The sequence below is a fragment of the Bombina bombina genome, chromosome 12 (assembly GCF_027579735.1).
Source record: "Bombina bombina isolate aBomBom1 chromosome 12, aBomBom1.pri, whole genome shotgun sequence".
In the NCBI taxonomy this organism is placed as follows: Eukaryota; Metazoa; Chordata; class Amphibia; order Anura; family Bombinatoridae; genus Bombina; species Bombina bombina.
The window spans coordinates 11,957,429-11,976,529 of record NC_069510.1 but is presented as its reverse complement, the minus strand read 5'-3'; the positions used below and the strand labels follow the sequence as shown (position 1 = coordinate 11,976,529).

Below are 19,101 nucleotides of genomic sequence, written 5' to 3'. Positions count from 1 at the left end.
TCATTCCTGTGTTTATTGTGAGGTGGGTTCTTGTAGATCAGCCTGCTCAACTATGTTCCACATGCCTTGATAAAGTTGCAACATCTAAAACTAAAGGAATGTCTAGTACTATTGAGCCGTCCACCTGAGGGCTCCCCGTCCCGTGAGGTGCATTCCCTGCTCTCATCTCCGAGTGCACATGCAGCGCCCCAGGGTCAAAACCATTACTCCTATGGGAAAGATTTGTTGGCCGTCAGATTTTGCAGATCAACTGCAAAGGAGATATCAAAAGTGATCCGTTCTGCTAAGTGCAAGGGTAGGGCGTATCATGGCGGCTCGGCCCAAGGGTTGTCTACGCCTATGGAAATATCAGAGGCATTATACGATGACAAGGCCCACTCCGACTCTTCGGAGGATGCTCCTTCTGGGTCGTAGTCAGTGTCCTCTCATCCTCCGGCAGTGGAGGAGCGTGACTTTAGGTTTAGGATGGAGAATTTGCGCTTTTTGTTGAAGCAAGTGCTTGCTACTCTGGAGGTTCCGGAACCAAAGCTTCCGGAGCAACCTTTGATTCCTATGCTTGATAAGGTATTCGAGGACAGGGTGGTGCCTCAGACCTTCCCGGTTCCTGTTAAGATGGTAATTATTATTAATAATGAATGGGAGTGATTAGTTTCTTCCTTTTCCCCCTCTTCTTCCTTTAAGAAACTGTTACCCATTCTGGACTCTCAGCTCGAGCTGTAGGGGACTGTCCCTAATGTGTATGGTGCTATCTCTACGCTCGCGAAGCGGACGACTATTCCTCTAGAGGATAGTTTGTCATTTAAAGAGCCCATGGATAAAAAGTTGGAAAACATGTTAAGGAAAATGTTTCAGCACACAGGGTTTGTTTTTCAACCGGCAGCGGCTGTAGCCGCGTTAGCCGGAGCTGTGATATATTGGTGTGAATCCCTGTGGGATATGGTAGAGAGGGAGACTTCCATCTACGAGATACAGGATAAGATTAAGGCGTTAAAGGTCAATTCTTTCATTTGTGATGCCAATATGCAAATTATTCGCCTGAACGCAAGGGTTTCAGAATTTTCCATTTTTGCTCGCAGGGCTCTGTGCCAAAAGTCTTGGTCGGCGGACATTACCTCTAAGTCGAGGCTGTTGTACCTTCCTTTTCAAGGAAAGATTATGTTCGGTCTAGGATTGGATTCGATCATATCCACGTTTACGGGAGGCAAGGGAGCTTTCCTGCCGCAGGATAAGAAGGCTAAGCCTAAAGGATCTACTTTTCGTCCCTTTTGCGCGGACAAGGCCCAGCGTCAGCAGCCCGCCGCAAAAGCGGATCAGTCCAATGGAACTTGGAAACCTGCTCAGTCTTGGAACAAGTCCAAGCAGAACAAAACGCCCCGCCGAGACTAAATCAGCATGAAGAAGCGGCCTCCAACCAGTCTCCAGACCATGTAGGGGGCAGATTGTCTCTCTTCTCCGAAGCCTGGTTGCAGGACATTCAGGACCCTTGGGTTCTAGAGGTTGTCGTCCAGGGTTACAGTATAGGGTTCAGGTCCCATCTGCCCAGGGTCAGATTCCTCCTGTCAAACCTGTCTTCAAGACCGGAAAAGAGAGAGGCCTTTCTAGAATGTGTGAGGGATCTCTCCTCTCTAGGTGTTATCGTACCAGTACCCCGAACAGTAAGGGGTCTAGGGTACTATTCAAATCTCTTTGTGGTTCCAAAGAAGGATGGTACGTTCCGCACGATTCTGGACCTAAAATGTTTAAACAAGTTTCTGGCTGTTCCATCGTTCAAAATGAAAACGATCAGATCTATTCTGCCCCTAGTTCAAGAGGGACAGTTCATGCCGACAATAGACCTGAAGGATGCTTACCTTCATGTTCCAATTCACAGGGACCACTTCAAGTTCCTAAGATTTGCGTTTCTAGACCAACACTTCCAGTTTGTGGCCCTTCCCTTCGGTCTGGCGATGGCCCTGAGAGTCTTCACAAAGGTTCTGGGGTCACTTCTGGCAGTAGCCAGATCCAGGGGCATTGCTGTGGCGCCCTATATGGACGACATCCTAGTCCAGGAGCCGTCTTTCAGCCTCGCAGAGGATCATTCTAGGTTTCTTCTTTTATTGCTCCAATCTCACGGTTGGAAGATCAACTCAGGAAAGAGTTCCCTCATGGTTTCCAGCATAGACGTTGTCCCTTACGCCAGGTTCCATCTCAGACCTCTTCAATTGTGCATGTTGAGACAGTGGAACGGTGATCATTCAAATCTATCACAGAGGATATCCATGGATGCTCGGACCAGGGACTCTCTCTCTTGGTGGATTTGTCCGGAGCATCTGTCCCTGGGACATCCTTCTTGAGACCGTCCTGGGAGATTGTGACCACAGACGCGAGTCTGGCAGGATGGGGAGCTGTTTGGGGTACCAGAATGGCACAAGGAAAATGGTTCCGGGAGGAGTCTCTCCTTCCGATAAATATTCTGGAACTTCAAGCAATTTACAACGCTCTGAGGGCATGGCCTCTTCTGGGGTCGTTCACCTTTATCAGATTCGAGACCGACAACATTACCTTGGTGGCTTACATCAACCATCAGGGGGGTACAAGGAGCTCCCTAGCAATGAGAGAGGTGTTTTGGATTTTGGATTGGGCGGAGTCCCACAACTGCTCGCTCTCAGCGATCCACATTTCAAGTGTGGACAGCTGGGAAGCGGACTTTCTCAGCAGGCAATCCTTCCATCCGGGGAAATGGTCTCTTCACACCGAAGTGTTTGCGAAGATTTATCTCAGATGGGGAATGCCGGAGATAGATCTCATGGCGTCCAGACTCAATTGCAAGCTACCCCAATACGGGTCGAGGTCGAGGGATCCCCAGGCAGAGCTGATAGATGCCTTAGTGGTGCCTTGGGGATTCAGCCTATCTTACATTTTTCCACCATTACCACTTCTACCTCGTGTAGTGTAACACATCAAGCAGGAGCGAGCTTCGGCCATCCTGATTGCTCCATTGTGGCCGCGGAGAACATGGTTTGTGGATCTGGTGGGGATATCATCCTCTCCGCCATGGAGATTACCCTGTTGCAGGGATCTACTGGAACATGTCCCTTTCAACATCAAAATCTTGTTTCTCTGAGGCTGACTGCTTGGTGATTGAACGCTTAGTCTTAGCCAAGAGAGGTTTTTCTGAAAGTGTGATTGACACTTTAGTTCAGGCAAGGAAGCCAGTCACTCGTCGCATCTACCATACGGTGTGGAGGACTTACTTGTCCTGGTGTGAGAAGCACGGATATCCTTGGCACAAGGTGATGGTATCCAGGATTCTGTCTTTTCTCCAAGAAGTTTTGGAGAAGGGTCTTGCTGCCAGTTCCTTAAAGGGACAGATTTTGGCATTATCAGTTTTGTTGCACAGGAGACTCACTGAGTTTCCTGACATTCAGTCTTTTGTTCAGGCTCTGTCTAGAATCATGCCTGTCTTTAGACAGTCTGCTCCTCCATGGAGCTTAAACTTGGTCCTTAAGGTATTGCAGAGGGTTCCGTTTGAGCCTATGCATTCTATTGACATTAAGATTCTGTCTTGGAAGGTTCTCTTCCTGTTGACTATTGCATCGCCACGCAGAGTATCTGAGCTGGCTGCCTTGCAATTTGAGCCTCCTTATCTGGTTTTTCATGCGGATCAGACTGTTCTTTGCACCGGTTTGGGGTTATAGTTGTTCCTTCTTTGTGTCCTAACCCTTCTTCTTCCAAGGAGAGCTTACTTCATAACCTGGATGTGGTTCGTGCCTTAAAGTTCTATCTTCAGGCTACGAAGGATATCAGACAGTCTAAATCTTTTTTTGTAGTATATTCTGAGAAGCGCAAGGGGCACAGGGCCTCTTTTACTTCTTTGTCCTTTTGGTTGAGGTTGAGTTTGATTCGCTTGGCCTATGAGACAGGGGGACATAAGCCTCCTCAGAGGATCACAACTCATTTAACTAGAGCTGTGGCTTCGCCTGGGGCCTTAAAGAATGAGGCCTCTATGGAGTAGATTTGTAAGGCGTCTACCTTACACACTTTTACAAAGTTTTATAAATTTGACGTTTTTGCTTCTGCGGAAGCTGTTTTTGGGAGAAAGGTTTTATAGGCTGACGCCAGATTAGGGGACGCCTTTTTACCCTCCCGGTTTCATTCAGTGTCCTCTAAAGCTTGGGTATATGTTTCCCAAAAGTAATAAATGAAGCCGTGGACTCTCTTCCCCTAAATTTAATTTTATCTTCTGGCACCATTTATACCCTGATATTTGTCCTACTGTTCCTTGTTCCCTCGGCAGAATGACTGGGGGATGAGGGAAGTGGGGAGGTATTTAAGCCTTTGGCTGGGGTGTCTTTGCCGCCTCCTGGTGGTATGTTGCTTTATTCCCAAAAGTAATAAATGAAGCTGTGGACTCTCCTCTCCACGATGGAAATAAAATTATCAGGTAAGCATAATTTATGTTTTGTATTCAATTGGAAGTTGTATCTTTTTGTGCGTATAAAATTGTCTTGTTTTCTTTATCCTTTCTCTTAAGCACTGGTTATCAGACCTGCCCTCAGACCTCCCTAACAGATCAGATTCTGAGGATATCTGAACTGGAGCACAGGTGAAATAAGCAGCTGATTAATAATCATGGTTATTTTACCTGCTCTCATCCAGGGTAATCCTGAAAACCTGGCCTGTTGGGGAGGCCTGAAGACAGGTTTAAAAACCATTGCTCTAAAGTGACAGTAGGGTAAGGGGACACTTATGTAATTCAAAGTGTTAAGAAAATATCTATGGTGAAATTTCAGATCTGCTGGTATTTGTGTAGCCTTTAGCAGATAGTATGTTTTTAGAGTATATTAGCTTTATACTAGAGAATCATAAAGGCATCAACTATTAAAAATCAGAGTTTTGATCTTTAAATCACAGTTTGGGTGTACTTTAGTTTTCTTAAAGGGACAGTCAAGTCAAAATTAAACTTTCATGATTCAGATAGGGTGTGTAATTTTAAACAAATTTCTATTTTATTTTTATCATCAAATTTGCTTTGTTCTCTTGGTATTCTTTGTTGAAAGCTAAACCTAGGTTGGCTCATATGCTAATTTCTAAGCCCTTGAAAGTAACCTCTTATCTCAGTGCATTTTGACAGTTTTTACAGCTAGAGGGTGTTAGTTCATGTGTGCCATATACATAACATTGAGCCGGACAGATAGCTCAGCATGCTAAGGCACTGTGGCTGAGCTCTGTAGCAACCCAAGGGTTGCAGGTTCGGTCCCCAGCAAGGTCCACTCGGCCTTTCATCCTTCCGAGGTTGATAAAATGAGCAGCGCCTTGAGACCCTTGCTGGTGATTAGCCGCGCTTTACAAGTACCCAATACATACATATATTGAAAAAGGATTGGTCAAGGGGCAAGACACAAGGCAAGTACTCTTGTAATATTGTGTTTTATGTATCTCATTGTTTCCTTATGCAATTCCTGCTGTAATACTGTGTCTTTTGGTTCCCACTTTTGTAAAAATTCTCAATATCTTTATATTCCTTTTTGCTACCTCTTGTCTCTATAACAAACTACTTTATTCAATTACTCCTCCCTCTCCACCTGCACTGTTCATTAGCCCATCTCTCTTAAACTCACCTTACTTTTGTACTCATGAACTTTACCTATTCCTAAACACTCTCTCTCCCCCCTGCACCTTGTCTCAAAAGCAGTCTCACTACTGCAAATCTGTATCTCATCTTATGTCACTCTCCCTCTTGCTTTTACTAACTGCTGGTGACATCTCCCCTAATCCTGGTCCCCAACAACTGCCTAGCTGTGCACATCCATGTATACCGTTCCATAGACTCAGAAAACAAAACTCTGCTCACCTTACTCACATTCCTCTTGCATCTAAAGCCACTTCCCCTTTCACTTGTGCACTCTGGAACTCTCAGTCTGTTTGCAACAAACTCACTTCTATACATGACCTCTTTATCTCCAGCTCCCTCAACCTTCTGGCCCAAACAGAAACCTGGCTCTCTCCCCTAGACACAGCATCCACTGCTGCTCTGTCACATGGGGGTCTCCACTTCCGCCACACTCCTAGGTCTGGTAATAGACAAGGAGGTGGTGTAGGTATTTTACTTTCCTCTCGTTGCACCTTTTAACAAATACAACTCATCTCTTCCCTCACATTTTCCTCATTCGAAACCCACGTGATTTGCTTATTCTCTCCCCTCTCTATACGTGTTGCAGTCATATACCGCCCCCCCCCCCTGGCTCCTCAACTCCATTTCTAGATCACTTGGCTGCCTGGCTACCTTATTTCCTTTCCTCAGACACCCCTTCCCTCACTCCCTTGACCTGATCTTTAGCTATCAATGCACTCTCTCAAACTTCACAAACTCCCCTTTTCCTCTTTCTGACCATCATCTCCTTACTTGCAACATCTCATCCCTCCCTACAACTCTCCCTCCTTCTACTCCTCACACCAAACTTCACAGAAGCATTATGTCAGTAGATCAGCAACAGCTCGCTAGTTCTCTTGAACCTCTCCTCTCATCCATCTCCTCCTTTTCCTGCCCTGACCAATCTATCTGCCACTATAATTCCACCCTTACACCCGTCCTTGACAATTTGGCCCCTCTTACCATAGCTCGGAAATCACACACACATCCTCAGCCCTGGCATACTCCTCTGACACGGTACCTACGTAGATGTTCCCGTACTGCTGAGTGGCACTGGAGAAAATCTCGGAGTTCAGCCGATTTTCTTCATTACAAATTTATCTTGAACTCTTACTATTCTGCCCTTAATCTCTATAAGCAACACTACTTCTCTACTCTTATTTCTAATATTTTGTCAAACCCCAAACGTCTGTTTTCAACTTTCAATACTCTTCTCCGCCCACCCCTACCTCCTAATACAACTTCTCTGTCAGCTCAAGACTTTGCCAGCTACTTAATTTACAAAATTTATTCCATCAGAAATGAAATCAGCTCTCAACATAATTCCATTCTCTCACCCCCCTCAAATGCTCGCAATCAACCACAACCCACATAACCTTAAACTTAGTTCATTCTCCCCTGTTACTGAGGACAAAGTTTCGGCACTTATACTGCGCTCTCACCTCACTACCTGTCCCCTTGACCCTATCCCCTCACAGCTACTCCCCTCCCTCTCTTCTACCCTTACCCCTATACTTACACACATTTTCAACCTCTCCCTTAGCACTGGTATATTTCCCTCATCTCTAAAACATGCACTGGTCACACCTATCCTCAAAAAAACCTTCCCTGGATCCAACCTCCCCATCCAACTACCGCCCTATTTCCCTCCTCCCTCTTGCCTCAAAGCTTCTCGAAAAACTAGTATATGCACGCCTATCCCATTTCCTTACATTAAACTCCCTCCTTGACCCACTGCAATCTGGATTTCATCCCCATCACTCCACATAGACAGCAATTGTTAAGGTTACCAATGACCTACTTACAGCAAAATCAAAAAGCCACTTCTCTCTGCTTATCCTCCTTGATCTGTCCGCAGCCTTTGACACTGTTGACCACCCTCTTTTGCTCCAAACCCTCCAATCCTTCGGCATCTGTGACACAGCCCTCTGGTGGCTCTCTTCCTACCTGTCAAACCGTACCTTCAGTGTAGCCTTCTCTGGGGCCTCCTCTACCCCGTCACCACTTTCTGTCGGAGTACCGCAAGGCTCTGTCCTCGGTCCCCTCCTCTTCTCAATCTACACATCATCATTAGGTTCTATAATAAACTCCCACGGTTTCCAATATCATTTGTATGCCAAAGACACCCAAATATACTTCTCTGCACCAGACCTATCTCCTTCCTTGCTAACCCGTGTCACTAACTGTCTTTCTCACATCTCTTCCTGGGTGTCCTCTCACTACCTCAAGCTCAATCTCTCCAAAACTGAGCTCCTTATTTCACCCCCTTCTTCCAAAATCTCCACCCCCAAAACCCGATGTCTTGGGGTCACATTTGACTCAGATCTTTCCTTCACTCCTCACATTCAGTCCTTGGCTACAGCCTGCTGCTTCCACCTTAAAAACATCTCTAAAATCAGACACTTCCTTACATAAGACACAACTAAGATTTGAATCCACTCTCTCATTCTTTCCCGCCTTGATTACTGCAACTCTGTCCTCTCTGGTCTCCCCAGCTCCTTTACAATCCATAATGAATGCCTCTGCCAGGCTCATCTTCCTTACACGTCGCTCTTCATCTGCTGCTCCTCTCTGCCAATCCCTTCACTGGCTTCCTCTTGCCTCTAGGATCAAACACAAAATTCTCACTCTGACATACAAAGCCCTCAACTGCACTGCTCCCCCCTATATCTCAGACCTTGTCTCCAGATACTCTCCCTCCCGTCCCCTTCGCTCTGCTCATGACCTCCTACTCTCCTCATCTCTTGTTACCTCATCGCACTCCCGTTTACAGGACTTCTCCAGACTGGCTCCCATCTTGTAGAAATCTCTGCCTCACTGCATAAGACTCTCCTCTAGTTTTAACAGCTTCAAGCGCTCTCTAAAGACTATACTGTTCAGGGATCCATACAACCTACACTAACCTTTCCTAATACCAGTTCCTCTCCTCCACTGCTATCCCCTGACCCCCTTAGCATGTTAGCCTAAGAGTCCAGCTGTTTGTAGATCACCTTCTTAAGAGCTGACTACAACAGTGCAACTCTTGGCACGGCCCTCTACCCATTTGATCCCTATAATTGTTTTGTTGTACTCCGCTTTTGTTTATAGCGCTGTGGAATCTGTTGGCGCTCTACAAATAACCGATAATAATACATACATACAACGTTCTCACGCCCGTGGAGTTTCTTATGAATTATTGGCACTGATTGTCTAAAATGCAATTCTCTAAAAGCACAGAGATAAGGGGGCAGTCTGTAGAGGCTTAGATACAAGGTAATCACAGGTAAAAAGTATATTAATATAACTGTGTTGTTTATGCAAAACTGGCGAATGGGTAATAAAGGGATTATCTATATTTTTACACAATAGCAATTCTGTAGTAGACTGTCCCTTTAAGTAAACTATATAGGAACACACAATATTTTGCCACATGAAGTAAACTGGTTTTCTGGCTCGTTTTTCTAGGGCTAACGTCCACAAGAAGATGAAAGCAAAGCAGAAATTCTCTGACCTGCTTCTTTCCGAATTCTCCAGCGGGTTCTCTCCTAAACCCAAAAAAGCCAAACACGACACCAACCAAAAGATAGAAACGTGAGTATCAAGGCTGAAGGAGGAACATAGCTCGTAGCGAAGAGGACATTGGATGGCTGTAATACTGTGGTACAATTCAACCTTCAGCTACCTGCACTGTGTGCACAAATCTAAGCTTTCATCACTTAGGGCAGACTTATTTCAGCCCCCCTGCAAGTGCACCAGGCTCAGCCCGTCTTGTCAGCTGCCCATTGGGACTTATTTCAGCCCCCTGCAAGTGCACCAGGCTCAGCCCGTCTTGTCAGCTGCCCATTGGGACTTATTTCAGCCCCCTGCAAGTGCACCAGGCTCAGCCCGTCTTGTCAGCTGCCCATTGGGACTTATTTCAGCCCCCTGCAAGTGCACCAGGCTCAGCCCGTCTTGTCAGCTGCCCATTGGGACTTATTTCAGCCCCCTGCAAGTGCACCAGGCTCAGCCCGTCTTGTCAGCTGCCCATTGGGACTTATTTCAGCCCCCTGCAAGTGCACCAGGCTCACAGTGTAGATACAGCTCAGCCCGTCTTGTCAGCTGCCCATTGGGACTTATTTCAGCCCCCTGCAAGTGCACCAGGCTCAGCCCGTCTTGTCAGCTGCCCATTGGGACTTATTTCAGCCCCCTGCAAGTGCACCAGGCTCACAGTGTAGATACAGCTCAGCCTGTCCTGTCAGCTGCCCATTGAAACTTATTTGAGCATTCAGCAAGGAAAACAATCTTTGGGTTTTCAGACAGACTGGACTGGCGACCTTTGTTCTTCAGAAGTGCGACCATAAACCGTATGTTTTACTCTGCTGACGATATAACTAGATGCATTTTACTCAGGACATCGGTTTATTTTTTTTATTCACGCTAAATGCCAAAGTAAAAATGTATCCCTGTTTATATTGATGTGGTTTATTTTGTTTGATAAATCTTGTGAGTATAAACTCGTTTTCCCTTATTTTATTAATAATAATTTTAGTCTTTGATGCATTAAGTCTGTGAAAGAATCACTTTAAAATAACAATGTATAATTTGTCCTATCATTATTACATTTTCAAGAGTATAATAAAGAGAGAACATGCTCTCTTAAAGGGACACTAAACCCAATTTTTTGCTTTTATGATTCTGGTAGAGCATGCAATTTAAAGCAACTTTCTTATTTACTTCTAGTATTAATTTTTCTTCGTTCTTTTGGTATCTTTATTTGAAGAAGCAGGAATGAAAGCTTAGGAGCTGGCGCAGTTTTGGTTCAGAACCCTGGATAGAGCTTGCTGATTGGTGGGTACATTTAAAAAATAATTGTTTTAGTATCCCTTTAAGAACTGCTTTTTCTACCTGCTTTGCACAGAGTCATCAAAACCTGTCAGACCCATATCTAATAAGTGTGACCCGTTTTATACACTCTCTGCTGTTGGGTGACCTATCAGACCCATATCTAATAAGTGTGACCCGTTACATACACTCTCTGCTGTTGGGTGACCTGTCAGACCCATATCTAATAAGTGTGACCCGTTACATACACTCTCTGCTGTTGGGTGACCTATCAGACCCATATCTAATAAGTGTGACCCGTTTCATACACTGTCTGCTGTTGGGTGACCTGTCAGACCCATATCTAATAAGTGTGACCCGTTACATACACTGTCTGCTGTTGGGTGACCTGTCAGACCCATATCTAATAAGTGTGACCCGTTTCATACACTGTCTGCTGTTGGGTGACCTGTCAGACCCATATTTAATAAGTGTGACCCGTTTCATACACTGTCTGCTGTTGGGTGACCTGTCAGACCCATATCTAATAAGTGTGACCCGTTACATACACTGTCTGCTGTTGGGTGACCTGTCAGACCCATATCTAATAAGTGTGATCCGTATCATACACTGTCTGCTGTTGGGTGACCTGTCAGACCCATATCTAATAAGTGTGACCCGTTTCATACACTGTCTGTTGTTGGGTGACCTGTCAGACCCATATCTAATAAGTGTGACCCGTTTCATACACTGTCTGCTGTTGGGTGACCTGTCAGACCCATATCTAATAAGTGTGACCCGTTTCATACACTGTCTGCTGTTGGGTGACCTGTCAGACCCATATCTAATAAGTGTGACCCGTTTCATACACTGTCTGCTGTTGGGTGACCTGTCAGACCCATATCTAATAAGTGTGACCCGTTTCATACACTGTCTGCTGTTGGGTGACCTGTCAGACCCATATCTAATAAGTGTGACCCGTTTCATACACTGTCTGCTGTTGGGTGACCTGTCAGACCCATATCTAATAAGTGTGACCCGTTTCATACACTGTCTGCTGTTGGGTGACCTATCAGACCCATATCTAATAAGTGTGACCCGTTTCATACACTGTCTGCTGTTGGGTGACCTGTCAGACCCATATCTAATAAGTGTGACCCGTTTCATACACTGTCTGCTGTTGGGTGACCTATCAGACCCATATCTAATAAGTGTGACCCGTTTCATACACTGTCTGCTGTTGGGTGACCTATCAGACCCATATCTAATAAGTGTGACCCGTTTCATACACTGTCTGCTGTTGGGTGACCTATCAGACCCATATCTAATAAGTGTGACCCGTTACATACACTGTCTGCTGTTGGGTGACCTGTCAGACCCATATTTAATAAGTGTGACCCGTTTCATACACTGTCTGCTGTTGGGTGACCTGTCAGACCCATATCTAATAAGTGTGACCCGTTTCATACACTGTCTGCTGTTGGGTGACCTGTCAGACCCATATCTAATAAGTGTGACCCGTTTCATACACTGTCTGCTGTTGGGTGACCTATCAGACCCATATCTAATAAGTGTGACCCGTTACATACACTGTCTGTTGTTGGGTGACCTGTCAGACCCATATCTAATAAGTGTGACCCATTTCATACACTGTCTGCTGTTGTGTGACCTGTCAGACCCATATCTAATAAGTGTGACCCGTTTCATACACTGTCTGCTGTTGGGTGACCTGTCAGACCCATATCTAATAAGTGTGACCCGTTTCATACACTGTCTGCTGTTGTGTGACCTGTCAGACCCATATCTAATAAGTGTGACCCGTTTCATACACTGTCTGTTGTTGGGTGACCTATCAGACCCATATCTAATAAGTGTGACCCGTTTCATACACTGTCTGCCGTTGTGTGACCTGTCAGACCCATATCTAATACGTTTGACCCATTCCATACACTGTCTGCTGTTTATGATCAGCCGAACCAACTTCCATCCTATCTGATCTCACACACTTTGTATTGCTTTGTGCCTCTATAAACTCAATCTACCGGCAGTTTGTGTAATCCTAGAACCTTACTGTTACTTCTCAGCGGGAGCCTTTTGTTCCACCTAAAATCCATTGCTGGGCGTCATTCATTATGATCTTTGTAGCCCAGTGGGTAAATGAAAGCAAGGAGCTTGTGACGATTTCTCAACGCTGTAAGGTCGCATCATCGTGTTACATCTCTGGCTCCCATTGTCACAGTGCTGTAGGACATGCTGGGCTTGGTCTGAACACAATGATCTGTTATGACTTATGGGTTCCATTTTCCCAAGTATAATGGCCATTGTGTTTACTTGTAACATTACACACGATCATATTCACTTAGTGACCAGCACTGCAGAATGCAAAGTATTTTAATTGAGTTTCAAATTAATTATTTATATACGGATTAGTAACTGTCAGTTGGCAGGTTGGCTAAAAGATTGTTGCAACTTGATTAAAATAAGGAAATCATTTTTCTTTGTTGCGTTAAAAACCTGTGTCTGGCAGCCTGAGAACTAAAATGCTACGTCAGTAATAAAGTAACCAGCCAGGTAGAACTAAAAGTCATTTAGGAGATTTTAGGTTTTGCAATGGAGAAGTTGAATGTTCAGTAAAATATCTTTTAGTTATGGCTGTTTGACCATGTACCTAAACCTCATGCGTTTAATAACTTCCAACTGGCAAGTTGTTTTCAAAAATCACAAGATACAAAAACCACAGCCTATTATATATCAATAGCTTCTCAGTGATACTGGATCATCTAAATTTGGATAAAATGCAGTAACAGAAGTGAGTGCTGGGTATTGCATGGGGGGAATTTAGTGGCAATCTTGGGTCATGGGATCATTTCATATAAAAACGTTTTGCCTTCCATGTGTCAAAATAGCACAATAAAACCAGTCTGTAAATTAGTGTCAGAACAGAGAGATGGGTTCTACCTACATACCAAAATACTTCTCTTTTTCTGCAAGACACTCGCACACTTATGTACACTTGCTCAGAGTACTCGTACACGCTCGGATGTAAATCTTAACGCCTGAAAACATTATGGGCTAGTGGGGGTTTTTTTTTACGATCTCGTTTGCGCTTTAGCTCCGCTAGAAGTAAGGTTTTAGCACAATTTGAAAGTAAAAAGTTTTTGCTTGAGCGATAACCCAACTCGTTCAAATAGCCGAACTTAGAATATCGCAACCGCATTAACGTATTCCCCCATAGACTTCAATGGAGCGTCAAAATTGGGGCGGGGGATAACACGCAACACGTTGCGCAAACCTGATCACGTTTAAGCAAGTGCGTTAACCCAATATGAATATTTCACATTTCAATGTTCTTCACATAGAAAAATATGTTATATTTATTCATAAATACATGTAGCTGATGTTTTTTATATATATAATTAAATATATAGGTATAGCTATTTACAGATATATATAGGAATATCTATTTAAAATACATAGAACATATTTCCCTATGTTAAAATGTGTGTGTGTATATATGTATTTATGTGTTTATATGCGTATGTATGTCTGTAAATACATATATAGACATATAAATACATATGTACAGTAGTCTGAGACAACTGTTTTTTTCTGGGACAGGACCAGCAGCTGCCTTTCTGTGAGGGAGAAGATAAACTGGTGTATTTCCCAGTCACTTTACAACTGTTCTCAGCTCTACATTTGGGGCATAAGCTCTACATTTGGGGCATAACCATATGCATTTCCCATTTTAAAATGAGCATCTTCAGCCAATCAGAAATGGAAAACAGATGACCATGACTTCTGGTGCCCAATGTCAGGTAGAGTCTAATATCTCTACTAGGCAAAAGCAATGTTTAAATTGTACACCTAAAAGTAAAAAAGGACATGCAGCACCAGTTATTTAATTAGCTGCTCACTAATTAACTTTGTCTCATCCCGGATCATCCTAAACATCTGGCCCACTACTGGGTTATGAGGCCTGGAACTGACGAACCTTGCTATGGGGCAGTCTTCCAGTGGAATTAAAGGAAAAGGGGCATATTCTGCTACAAAGTCAGCTGCTGCTTCCCAGAGTAGACTGCTGGTAAATGATTGACGGGCAACAAAATATTATGCCAATTACCCAGGTTGTACTATTACCCCTACAATGCTGTAGCACCTACTTTTAACCAGTTGGCAATTTTATTCCTGGCCTGCTGCCGAGTGCCAAAGGCCCTAGCTTAAGGACACTTAAATAATAAGATATGTGATTACTGAGAATATATTCCCCTTTAAATAATATGCTTTTGTTGAAGAATAAGTGGAAGTAAGGACTCGTATAGAGCAGACACACGACTGTAAGCGCGGTTACCTATAGGAGAATACCAGCTTGATAAAGGGAGGGGCAATTTGCAAAAAAATGCTGCACACGATTTGCCGAACAAAAACCTGTTTGCTCTGATATCCCCTCAGTCTGTAATATATCCAGTGCCAAAGTAATAATATTTTATTACGGATACAACTGAAAAAGAGGAAAAATATATAAATAGTGCCGTAAAAAAAAGAATTAAGAAGTGAAACTACTTCTGTAACAGAAGTATTAAAGGGACATTGCAGACAAAATTAAACTTTCATCTCCTTTTTCTGCGAGCATATGTAGATAGACTTGTGTGTGCACGTCATAAGAAATGTCTGCAGCGATTTTCTGTACACACAGTAGTCTAGGCGTGATAAGATAGGAGCCAATATAACGGAAAACTTCATCCTGCAGGAACAAGGCTGGGAGCAGAATGACACATTTCAGCTGTTGCCTTTTTTCTGCAGTTTTTACCTTAGGAAAAAAAACGGGTTTTTCGTTCATTGAATCCCAAAACCACCTAATACTAAATTGCATAAATATGGGCTATGTTTGCCCTACAGCTTACTGGCTGCCGCATTGTTTACCTATTCTTGTGAATTGTGTGTAGTTCTGCTAATATGCACTGTATGGCTGGAATAGTACAAAGCACATTGTTCTCAGCCTATCACACAGGCCTAAGTGCAGATCTCCTCCACCTATTTCAGGGTTTATTACATACAAAAGATGAAGAAAATATATTACTGAGGCGTGAAATGCAAAATGTAAACTTGAACGATTTAGCCAATGTCATTTTAAGAAACTTTTAAATTCATTTCTATGATCAAATGTATTTTGTTCACTTGTTATCCTTTGTGGAAAAAGCATATGTACACATTTTACACTACTGGGAGCTAGCTGATGATTGATGTCTACACACATGCCACTTGTCATTGGCTCACCAGATGTGGTCAGCTAGCTCCCAGTAGTGTAATACTACTCCAGAGCTGACTTTAGCTATGTGTTTAATGTCTCTGCAGGGGTTAGACATGTAGCTATATGCAAGCAATAATAGAATAAAAAAATGCTCTAACATATGAGCACTTTCTTTTGTGCCCCTTTTATATCCCTTTAAGGGGATGTAGCAAAGTTCCAGAAGGCAGTAACTGTAAAAGGGGCTTGTGATTTCATATTTAAAGGGACAGTATACACCAATTTTCATATAACTGCATATAATAGACATTAGAAGAATATACACAGATACTGATCTAAAAACCCAGTATAAAACAGAGCTAAATCTTACGTAGAAGCTCCCGGTTTAGCACTGTTGATGAGGTTAGGCTGGGAAGAGCAGACCCCCCCCCCCCCCCCCTGGAATCTGTAGTCATCAGTCTACATCTGATACTTTGGGGCTTATTTAGGAGTCTGAAAATCAGCACAATGTTCTTAAAAAATAGCAAAAATACACAATGGTACAAAAACATTCCCAGATGGGCTAAATAAATGGCTCATATACAAAACATTTGTACAAAGAGAAATCCAGTGTACATTGTCCCTTTAAGGGCAGCAAGTTGAGAAATAATTTGCCAAATCATTTCTTTACAGAAAAGATAGTTAATGCAGTAGAGGGTTAAATACGGAACTACATCTTCTGATTGGTTATATTTCTCCTAAAACAAAAAGTGCCAGAGTTGGGGACTTTACATAGAATCTTCCAAACTACAACTCATCTATAAATTATGCACAAATGTACTTAAAAAAAATAATAATGTTTCAGTAACTCGAATGAAAGCATAAAGTATCGTCCCTTTAAGAGAGTGCAGCTTATGTTAGCGCTATATTATTTTATGGAGCAATATAGGTTTCAGTAACTCGAATGAAAGCATAAAGTATCGTCCCTTTAAGAGAGTGCAGCTTATGTTAGCGCTATATTATTTTTGGAGCAATATAGGTTTCAGTAACTCGAATGAAAGCATAAAGTATCGTCCCTTTAAGAGAGTGCAGCTTATGTTAGCGCTATATTATTTTATGGAGCAATATAGGTTTCAGTAACTCGAATGAAAGCATAAAGTATCGTCCCTTTAAGAGAGTGCAGCTTATGTTAGCGCTATATTATTTTTGGAGCAATATAGGTTTCAGTAACTCGAATGAAAGCATAAAGTATCGTCCCTTTAAGAGAGTGCAGCTTATGTTAGCGCTATATTATTTTTGGAGCAATATAGGTTTCAGTAACTCGAATGAAAGCATAAAGTATCGTCCCTTTAAGAGAGTGCAGCTTATGTTAGCGCTATATTATTTTATGGAGCAATATAGGTTTCAGTAACTCGAATGAAAGCATAAAGTATCGTCCCTTTAAGAGAGTGCAGCTTATGTTAGCGCTATATTATTTTTGGAGCAATATAGGTTTCAGTAACTCGAATGAAAGCATAAAGTATCGTCCCTTTAAGAGAGTGCAGCTTATGTTAGCGCTATATTATTTTTGGAGCAATATAGGTTTCAGTAACTCGAATGAAAGCATAAAGTATCGTCCCTTTAAGAGAGTGCAGCTTATGTTAGCGCTATATTATTTTATGGAGCAATATAGGTTTCAGTAACTCGAATGAAAGCATAAAGTATCGTCCCTTTAAGAGAGTGCAGCTTATGTTAGCGCTATATTATTTTATGGAGCAATATAGGTTTCAGTAACTCGAATGAAAGCATAAAGTATCGTCCCTTTAAGAGAGTGCAGCTTATGTTAGCGCTATATTATTTTTGGAGCAATATAGGTTTCAGTAACTCGAATGAAAGCATAAAGTATCGTCCCTTTAAGAGAGTGCAGCTTATGTTAGCGCTATATTATTTTTGGAGCAATATAGGTTTCAGTAACTCGAATGAAAGCATAAAGTATCGTCCCTTTAAGAGAGTGCAGCTTATGTTAGCGCTATATTATTTTTGGAGCAATATAGGTTTCAGTAACTCGAATGAAAGCATAAAGTATCGTCCCTTTAAGAGAGTGCAGCTTATGTTAGCGCTATATTATTTTTGGAGCAATATAGGTTTCAGTAACTCGAATGAAAGCATAAAGTATCGTCCCTTTAAGAGAGTGCAGCTTATGTTAGCGCCCTATTATTTTTGGAGCAATATAGGTTTCAGTAACTCGAATGAAAGCATAAAGTATCGTCCCTTTAAGAGAGTGCAGCTTATGTTAGCGCTATATTATTTTTGGAGCAATATAGGTTTCAGTAACTCGAATGAAAGCATAAAGTATCGTCCCTTTAAGAGAGTGCAGCTTATGTTAGCGCTATATTATTTTATGGAGCAATATAGGTTTCAGTAACTCGAATGAAAGCATAAAGTATCGTCCCTTTAAAAGAGTGCAGCTTATGTTAGCGCTATATTATTTTTGGAGCAATATAGGTTTCAGTAACTCGAATGAAAGCATAAAGTATCGTCCCTTTAAGAGAGTGCAGCTTATGTTAGCGCTATATTATTTTTGGAGCAATATAGGTTTCAGTAACTCGAATGAAAGCATAAAGTATCGTCCCTTTAAGAGAGTGCAGCTTATGTTAGCGCTATATTATTTTTGGAGCAATATAGGTTTCCTTGAAGAGTTGCACAAAGTGGCCTGAAGTTTTCTCTTGGCCTAAGCGCCTTTACTACTTTGTATGTTTGTGTTTTGTCACGTGCGTTTAATACCCCTCTCATCAGACAGATGTTCCAATGTTTAATATCGCTGTAAATGCCGCCTAATAAACTTTCTGTTTCATTAACGTCTTCCTTGGAATCCCTACAAGGTACAAGCGAGATTAAATATTGAAAAATGTGTTATTGTGATTTCCTTTTTGACTGTGTAAATGTGAGCGTCGTATTTTGTAGGCGCCGTTCCTCTCACACTGCAGCCTGAGTTGTCACCCCCTACTGCAACTTGTCCTTTGATAGATTTTTAATATGATTTTAAAGAGTTTTGTTTGGTCTCATTCTCATTCAATGAGATTAATTTAAACCACTTATCCCTTGGGTTTAAGTCAATCCTTGTTGGATTTTCACTGGGTTTGTTTCACAGAGCAGCTTTTGTGTTGTTTGCGAGCGGCTATAGACACTCTTTCTCACTTCATTAACCCTGATCTGGGGACAATCTCTGTGCCGACCACATCTACAGCGAAGGATTTACCCAGGTCCTTTCACATGCAAAACCGCCGCCTCGCACAAAAGAGTAGGCCCTATTGACTTAATTAGCTGCTGTGCATTTTGCAAAATTGTATTAATACCACCAGTCACATTAATAAAAAGCCAAAGCCCTTGTTAATAGAATTAGCAAACAATAATGTATACTGAGTTTTTTTCAATATAGTAAGATTAGTGAGGGATTTCCAATATGCACTGCCACTGCTATTTT

General features: G+C 42.6%; 1 protein-coding gene across 1 annotated transcript in view; it reads left to right on the top strand.

Moving 5' to 3' along the window:
- The window catches only part of DDX31 (DEAD-box helicase 31), a 123,462-nt gene extending 113,358 nt beyond the window's left edge, over nucleotides 1-10,104 (top strand). The window contains exon 20 of the mRNA XM_053695948.1: nucleotides 9,077-10,104. Coding sequence (XP_053551923.1) covers nucleotides 9,077-9,206 — 130 coding nt within the window. The 3' untranslated portion in view covers nucleotides 9,207-10,104. The remainder of the gene's footprint in view (nucleotides 1-9,076) is intronic.
- The last annotated feature ends 8,997 nt before the right edge of the window (nucleotides 10,105-19,101 follow it).